The sequence below is a fragment of the Atta cephalotes genome (assembly GCF_000143395.1).
Source record: "Atta cephalotes unplaced genomic scaffold scaffold00007, whole genome shotgun sequence".
Taxonomy (NCBI): domain Eukaryota; kingdom Metazoa; phylum Arthropoda; class Insecta; order Hymenoptera; family Formicidae; genus Atta; species Atta cephalotes.
In genome coordinates this window covers 3469532-3478833 of record NW_012130071.1, presented here as the reverse complement: position 1 = coordinate 3478833, position 9302 = coordinate 3469532, and the positions used below count along the sequence as shown (strand labels likewise).

The following is a 9302-nucleotide window of genomic DNA, read 5'->3' as shown; positions in this document are numbered from 1 at the left end:
CTGTAGCGTTATTACGTATATTACTAGTATATAGTATATATATATATATATATATATATATATATATATATATATATATTGTATGGGGAAAAAGTTCGTGGCGCTTTTCCCACTAGATGGCATTAAATGCTCAGCAGTCGGCAACTACTAATCGCATCAGCAACACTAGACGTGTGTTTAAAAAGTGACATTTTAATCTTTGTTTTGAGCCGAAAAAGATTGAAATCAGTGAAGTGGATCAAAAGTTATTTTATTTCGAAAATGGAAATAAATAAGGAAAAAATTTCATTTGCTACATTTTGCAGTATCACTACCATAAAGGCAAGAATGCTGCACAGGCTTGTGAAAAAATTTGCGGTGAAGATACTCTATCAAAATCAGCAGCATGGAAATGGTTCGCTCGCTTTGCTGGAAATTTCGATGTGAAAGATGAACCTTGCTCTGGTCGACCAATCACTGAAAAGTCCGATGAAATCATGGTAAAAGTCGAGCATGATAAGCATGTGAGCACTGTGGAGATTGCCAGGGAACTAGGCATCGTCCACAGTTTTAAATCATTTACACAAAGTTGGATACAAAAAGAAGCTCGATGTTTGGGTTCCTCACGAGTTGAGTGTTAAGAACATGATGGACCGAATTAACATTTGTGATATGCTACTGAAACGGAAATTGAGTCATTTCTGAAGAGAATGATAACTGATGATGAAAAATGGATCACCTATGACAATCCAATTAGAAAATCATGGATAAAGAAAGGAGAGAAGGCGCAAGCAATCGCAAAATCTGGATTGATGAAGAAAAAGGTGATGTTGTGTGTGTGGTGAGACTGAAAGGGAATCGTTCACTATGAGCTGTTATCGTCCAATCAAACAATTAATTCCGAACTCTACTGTGAACAACTGCAGAGATTACAACAAGCAATTGAGAGGAAGTGGCCAGAATTAATCAATAGGAGAGATGTCGTCTTCCATCACGACAACGCTCGATCACACACATCTTTGATGACTCGGCCAAAATTGCGAGAGCTTGGCTGGGAAGTTTTAATGCATCCACAGGACGTATAATCCTGACACCCTCAGACTATCATTTGTTTAGTCTCTGCAGAACTCTCTTAATGGTGTAAAGCTAGCTTCAAAAGAGGCCTGTGAAAATCACTTGAAGCAGTTTTTCGATCAGAAATCACAGAAGTTCTATCGCTATGGAATTATGGCTCTGTCTCAAAAATGGCAAAATATTATAAAAAGTAATGGAGCATATTTGGTTTAAATAAATTGAAATACTCTAAGAAAAACACTTTAATTTTACTAAAAAATCGCCACAAACTTTTTCCCATATATATATAAATATATATAAATACCCAATATATATAAATAATATAGATTTAAATTGTGCTGCCGAAGCATTGTCATTTCAATTTATTTCTATCAAATGACAATTACATGGAATAAACGGGTGTTATTTCATCAGATGGATGATGGAGATACCAAACGTAACACTGCCAGCTTCCACATACTCGGGAAGTCCGACCGAGGTGCCGAAGCATCTGCCAGCCTCTCTGGCAAAATCGAAAATGGAGGTGATGGAACTATCCGATCTGCACCATCCAAATTGCAAGATTAATCGTAAGGTTCATCACACCACGAGCAGTTCTAGCGGTGCTGGAGCAGGGGAAGGCATGGGCGATAGAAGAGGATCCGAAAGTTCGGACTCAGTGTTGCTCAGCCCCGAAGCCAGCAAGGCTACCGAGGCTGTAGAGTTCATAGCGGAGCATCTCAGGAACGAAGACTTGTATATACAGGTAAAAGACTCTCGCAATCTTTTCGCATAAATAATACACTTTAAAGCAATATATAATTGTTTTTTTAAATACTGTTTTAAATACTGTTTTTCAGACAAGGGAAGATTGGAAATATGTCGCAATGGTGATCGATCGACTGCAACTTTATATATTCTTTATAGTGACGACTGCGGGTACCGTCGGAATCCTAATGGACGCACCTCATATTTTCGAGTATGTGGACCAGGATTATATAATAGAAACTTACCGCGGGAAATAATCCAATTTGCCCCAACGAAGCGCAATCACAAATAATAGCCATTATTACGCGACCGTTCTCATTTCGTCTTTTTCGTCGACTTCTTTGAAATCGACTTCATAACGCCAAGTGAATAATTTTGTCATTTCAATAGTAAGCGTAAAACGCTTACAACTCAAGTGGCTGTTTAACATGCAATTATTTTTTATACCTACAGATTTTTATGAAATTCCCTGCGAAGTACAAATTTATTTGACGAAAGTCTCGATACAATCTTCTGCCATTGTGCGCATATTTTTGGTTTTGTGTAATTGTAAGATTGTAGAATCCGATTTGTAAGCTCTCTCAATGACGAAACTTGAGCGATCGAAATGGCATACATTATGTAGATAATAATTCCACTAGTGTTAATCATGGATGCCTCTGCGATTATTGTCTTCCCCGTCATTAACTTCCGGTAGCTCCATTGCGACACGCTTAGACAAAGGATTTATGAAACAATTATCGAATGATTCTCATTCTTCATTTTATCGAAGAAATAGGTATTTTTAAAATTTTTAAACGCGAGAAATCATATTGTAGAAAATTAATTGCCAACTTTATAATTTTTAACAAAATATTTTATTAGCTACAAAGACATTTCTCTTTAATTATTTACAAAACTTTTTAAATCAGAAACTTGCTTAAAGTTTGAAAAGTTTGCTCAGAATTCATATTACAAAGAATTTTAATAATTACGTATTGGATAAATTTAAAAAAAATTTAATTTAATTTATTTCTAACTTAAAACATACTATTTCACTATTACATTTTGTATGGTAATTGTATGTATTATTAGAAATACTTATGATTGCTTCTTTAATCGTGTAATTACTATATAACACAATTAATGTTAAACGATGAAATCCGCTTGTGTAGCATTACATATCGTATCTAAAAGGATACGGAATTAGTTTATAGTATTTTGGCAAAATTATTGTAATAATAATATAATGATGGTACGCACAAACCCAGTTTAGTCAACTTATCGATATCTCTTAATTAGAAAACAAATAATCCAATAGTTTAACAATAAGTTAGGAAAGTATATAAAACGAAAATATTGTTTATCGTAAAGTAACTTACAAGGAGAGACTCACATAAGTATTTTTCGGATTTTGACCAGCTTTTGCAAGATTATTCTAGAGCAAAAAATAATTCCACCTCTGTGTAAATTGCACCTCTGTGTATTTTTCGAAAAAATTGTGATTTTAGGTCACGATGACGGATCGCTTTTAATGGAAATATGGTACTGGGATTCCCTCAGGTTTGAAAGTGATCCGTTGTGATCTAAATCATGATTTTCTCAAAAAATACGCAGAGATGCAATTTATTGCTTTACAGGGATTATTTTTTGATGCCCCAGAATAACTATGGAAAAGCTGATCAAAATCCGTGAAATACTTATGTGAATCTCTCCCCTTGTCAGAGTTACAGGAATTCACGTTTAACATTAAAAATTATGTAAAATCGTCGCGTATTTTTCTAGAATTTAATTTTTCTAGATTTTAATTTTATCACCATTTATTAATACATTTAGTATAGTTTCCCTATTTTAGGTAACTATACGCCAAATATGCGCGTTTGACGTCTATATACGTTAGTGTTAAACGTGTGGAAGAAAAATAGTCCTGTATTTAATCTCTCGATCATAATTTTAGTGATCAGCTTCAACCAAATCGATCAAATTCTCGATATCAAAGATTATAAGTCTCCACATAAGATAAGATCGAAACGTTCTTTCATCCATACATGGATGGTCACACAGAGTCAATCGCGATAATGTTTTAGATATAAATTTGAAATAATTTTGATAATAATTGTGCAAGTCGTCACGTCGTAATTTTGTCGATTTCGCATTTGATACTCGTCGTGGCATTGATTATAAATATCGATAGAACTGCGACGGTCTTGACACGCTCGTCAAATACGAGCTCGTAGTAACGAATTTTACACGAGCACGAGATGTTATAAATTACGAGCGATATGTTCGTATCGATACCTCCAGGAGACTCGGAAGGCCAATGCAGATCAAGGTATCCTTAACAATAATTTTTGAAGTACACACAAAGATTTATCTAACAAGAAAATTAATTGTACTTTAATGGCAAATGAAAATTATACCTTAACCTGTTTTTTTGGCCTTCCTAAAAAGGTCATGCTTTCGTGTCTCGCATTTAAATGAAAATATCTGTATAAACAGAACAACATATTGCTTAATGCATTATTTAAAATATGTAGACATCATTTCCTCTTTTTGCTGTTGTTTCTTTTCCAACTAAATAAACAAGTATCTCTCACTTTATAAATTAGTAAGTTAAATAGTTTTTATATTATCAATTTATTGTTATTTGTTGAAGGTATTTATGTATATAGATATAATTTTTTTTAAATTGTGTTTTAATGAGAAAAAAATGATTAAATTAAGAACAAATAACCATGCTTAATTAAATGCGGGATGAGAATATGAGGGCTATATGTTGCGTTAATAATTATGCGCATATTAGGAAGCATGATTTTTCGTCACAAGAACGCCTTGCGTTAATAGAACATCATGCTTGCCGTATAGCCGTGCTTGCCATATATATTGTACAGAGAGACTGTTAAACAGTCAAGTCTTCTTTAATAAAGAATGTTCAGTTCGGAAGAAAATTGCAGTCGACTGTTGGATATCGAGGATTTTGTTGCGAGTAGTGAAACAACCGAAAATATTATTTTTCATATTTCTTTCTAATTTTATGCAGCTGCAATATCACTTCAATCTATTAAATTTGAAAATTTTGTATTTATAAATTTCTGTTGTATTTATAAATTCTTTTTAATTTTATAATTCGTCAAATTATGATGATTTATTTTAGGTTATGTCAATTGTTAATTAATCAGCTTCACAGAATTTTTTAATCTAATAAGGCACACTTAATAGTTATCCTGTTTAACGATGTTAATGTTAATGTTACAGATGTTGCAACAGTTTCTTCAAACGCATTTAAATCTGTTATAACATAAATCGATCGTTATGTTTATTGGAGCAAATAGTAAAATAATTTTAGACTTACTTGAAAATGCTTGACAGAATAAGAAGTCACAGAATCCTAGAATGGAAAATTGTTCTTGTTTATAATTACTTGCATCAATCTTAGCAACTTTAGATGCGTGAAATACAGGTTTACGATATTTTTAAAAGAAATTTAATGTACTCAATAGTAGATTTTTCTTTCATCTTTTGTAAATCGATCAAGAAAATGTTTATTTACAAATTTTATATTTAAAACAAGTTGCAATGTAGTGTGTTAAAAAAAAGTTTATGTACATCCAGATTTATTGATAATGTTTTATATACCGTTATATAATATCGTTACTTATTGATAGCGCATGTCGTGTCTTCCTGGAAAGAAATACAATAATTAAAATTTAGAAACCAAGCACACTGGCATATTCCGTTTTGTTCCATCCCTCTCATGTCATAAGTTTCGTGTGATTTATTCGGTGCGATTTAACACAAACAATAACAATAAACGACATCATACCGTTTCAGCCCGTGTATATGTGTCTTATCTACTGCGGAAAGGAAGACGATCGTATCAGCGAATATGTATTATAGTTCACTTTGCGCATAAAACAAAAAACCGAAAATTGTTGAATCGAAAAGTTTGTACTTTATTATGCATGATAAATAACATAGCGATTATATATTCGTGCATTACTGTATGTTGGTAGGTAAAAGAGAAATTTAACATAAAAGTTAAGTATTCCTTTTTATAATGAAATAATGCATCAATAAAGCTCATGAAATTTTATACCTTCACGTTTCTGTTTTGACTGATATCACGATTGCACTTTGCAGCGTCAATGTTCTGAATTGCAACTCTGCATAAATGAAGCATTGAAGAATAACGTTGCTCTCTGAAATCACTAATAAGAACTTATTGCAACAAATAAACTATTCGTGCATAGTCGAAAGAAAAGAGGAGAAAATGGAAAACATATATTTTCATTTCATTTATTTCAACAATTTCATAATAACGTAATAATATTAATAATATTACAATGCGGCGATTACAGTGCTCACCAGTTAACAGGGATTCTCATATCGATCAACGTTGCCTCGAAAAGGAGCCCAGCGTAGAAATATAACAAATTTTTATTTACGCTCTCTTATATCTCCTCCGGTATGGATTTACTATTATCAGACCAGGCTGTTATCGGAGGCATAATTAAATGTCAAGTGAGATCGGGTGAGTTCAGTTCAATTGCATCGTCCCACCAGGGTCTATGGAAACAGTAACATTTTTTTGTTTGTTCTCGCTCTTCTCTCCTCGTATTCTCGATGACGATCGATAACGCGCACCTTAATTGTCGATCTTAATGACTGGGTGTAACGGTGGACAATACGAGGTGATTTCGTTCTTTTTAAAGTACATAAGGAATAAAGATATAGGTAAGTAATGAAGAAAGTTAGATCGCGCTCTACATAGGTTCGGTTTTTCTGAATCGCATCAGCGCGGCTTTTAATGTCCTTTAAATTCAATAGGTTAGCATCGAGAGATAATTAAGTTATAACTTTATCTTTTTTTTTCCATTGTTAGTTTAGAGAGAAAGTGATCTCGATAAAGTTCGTCCCTAACTGCTAGTAAACTACCTTTGAATCACCCCTATAATTACTGTCAGAGTATAACTACGTCGCTATTGATTACAGGCTAGTTTTAATATTCAGTTAATCGATATTATTAACCATTTTCTTTTATTCATTATTACGAATATGACTTTAGCATTCAATAGTTTAAATATATATAGTTTATGTTTAGTGGTACATGTGCTTAATAATTTCGCTTTTACTTATTTGTTTATTATTATTTATTTTTTGCGGTAATTTAGAAATTATATTTTAATCTCGCTATTTTGCTAATCACCTAACGCGAATTCTTATTTCCTTTGTCACTTTTAAAAATCATTTTCTCTTCTTTTGATAGGACAACGCAGTTTCCTGTGAAATCGCGCGTGGTGAGTTAGCTGAGCGAGGATTCAAAAAGGAAGGAAACGAGTACTGCTTGCCGGAAATAACTGTGTGCACTTTTGCTTTTGTAAAAATTCGTTTTTAAATTCAGTTGGCTGTGACGCGTTTTTTCTTATCTCTGTTCTCTTTTATATATATATATATTTTTTCCATTCTTTACATATATATTTTTTCTCCATCTCATTTATCCGTTGAATTTTAATGTAAAATATGTAATTATATTAATGTATAATATGTATATTCGCTCAACTCAAACTCAAAATTTTATTTCCTCTCTCATTCACGATTTTACGCAGTAAATGTATATATTAAAAGCATATTAATTCAATATTTGAGAGCATAAGACAATTGAAAAAATTTATACTATTAAAGAAAAAAATTGTATTTTAGTTTTATACTTTTAACATTATCTACAATATATATTTTATGTTGCTCTTTGTCAAATCGATTGTTATATATAATATATTTGTCGGACATTAAATTATTTTTTTCATTGTATCTTTTTCTTTATTTCGATAAATTTATTGGCAGATAAAGAACATTTGTTATCTTTTTCAGGACACGATTTAATAAATTAACAGCGAAATGAATCGACAAAACCTTTTTCTAAAAATTACAACAATTCGAATAATTTGCAGAATTATTTCGCAGATTCTCCTCGATCCTCGCAACGAATTAATTCGTAATTGATTCTACGTGTTACTGCCGCGCCGTTGATCTCCATCACGTTAATTACATTCCTATTCAGCCCTATCGCGTATACGTTCGCTTCACAGCGTGCTCGTTTACGCTTTAAGGATTAGCTAAAAATTTGGCACTTGAACTTACGCTTCACCTAATCAATTAATCTAATTAATTAATTCGCCACCGTTATAGAAAGAGATACGCATACGAGCATATCTTAATTATTCCGTTTCTACTTGGTTTTCTCGTTTTCGCCTGTCCGCGTTAATCGACCGGTCAATCCGGGTTGATCATTGTAATGCTTTACAAACAATGGCACAGTGGAATTTACACGCAAACCTTGCCTTAAGCCGCGCTGGCAAAACGGTTCGATGACGATAACGTGACACTCGAAATCCGCGTCACTGCATGCGATAGCACGAAAAGCGTCGTTTTGCTTTTGCTATTTCGCCGTGATGGTTCCACAAACTATTGAAACGTGAATACGATGGCGCAGTTTTATAGCAAAAACATCCTATATCTCCATACAATTGTTCCATCAAGAGCAATTTAACTCGAGACTGGATGCACAGATTTTCCAATCGGAAGAATATCGAAAAAATATCCTCTGTATCGACTATTTGTCTACTATTGTTTTATCCGATCCAAAACGCTTGCAACCCAGCAACACCAACTGGCAATAACATAACTGTTAGTTATAATTTCCCGTTCAGCAGTATAATTGTAATATAACACGTGCTTATATATTATAGTTATATATTACAGTTATATTAGTGAATGAGAAATTCTAATTAATAATTACTATTAGTTGCAGGTGTTTGCCGAATCTATGTATATATATATATATATATATATATAAATTATTTTCGTGAAATAGGTCGTTACATAATTTCTGTCGTATTTTTGGATAAAATTTAAATCATCAGAACTTTGCAAAGATATTTATTTATAGATATCATTCGATAGAGAAAAGTTTCGGCTTTAAGAATCTGTTTTTTAAATTATAATACGATGTGATTTAAAAAAAAAATGATGATGATGACAATCAGAGTCAAAATGATCCTTTTATTTAATTTATGACGATATTTAATAATTCAGTAACAAAAAATCTTAGAAACAATTTTTAAAAACGATTTTATAGAAAAAGCTTCAAAGTTTCATGTTAGGAAGTCAAAAATTCTTACAAATTTTTTAAACATGTAACAAGCCCACAAAATAAAAAAATTTTCCATTTTATCCAGCTTATAGTATATATATATATTATTAGTATATATATTTTCTATATATAATTATTATTAATATAATTATTATTAAATCTATAAAAACTAAAAAAAACATAATAACTTTTTGAAAGCAGAGACTTTAAAATCCTTTTTTAAAATTTAAATTTTGTTTATTTTAATAAACTCATGACTACTATTAATAATAATTAATAGTAGTAAATAACGAAAATACAAAAATTATGCAACGATCTTATATATATATATATATATATATATATATATATATATATACTATATATATATATA

General features: G+C 31.7%; 1 protein-coding gene across 1 annotated transcript in view; it reads left to right on the top strand.

The window, feature by feature from the left end:
• The window catches only part of LOC105626927 (acetylcholine receptor subunit beta-like 1), a 6585-nt gene extending 4528 nt beyond the window's left edge, over nucleotides 1-2057 (top strand). Inside the window, exons 6-7 of the mRNA XM_012208219.1 lie at nucleotides 1468-1798; nucleotides 1893-2057. Coding sequence (XP_012063609.1) covers nucleotides 1468-1798; nucleotides 1893-2057 — 496 coding nt within the window. The remainder of the gene's footprint in view (nucleotides 1-1467; nucleotides 1799-1892) is intronic.
• Nucleotides 2058-9302: the final 7245 nt, after the last annotated feature.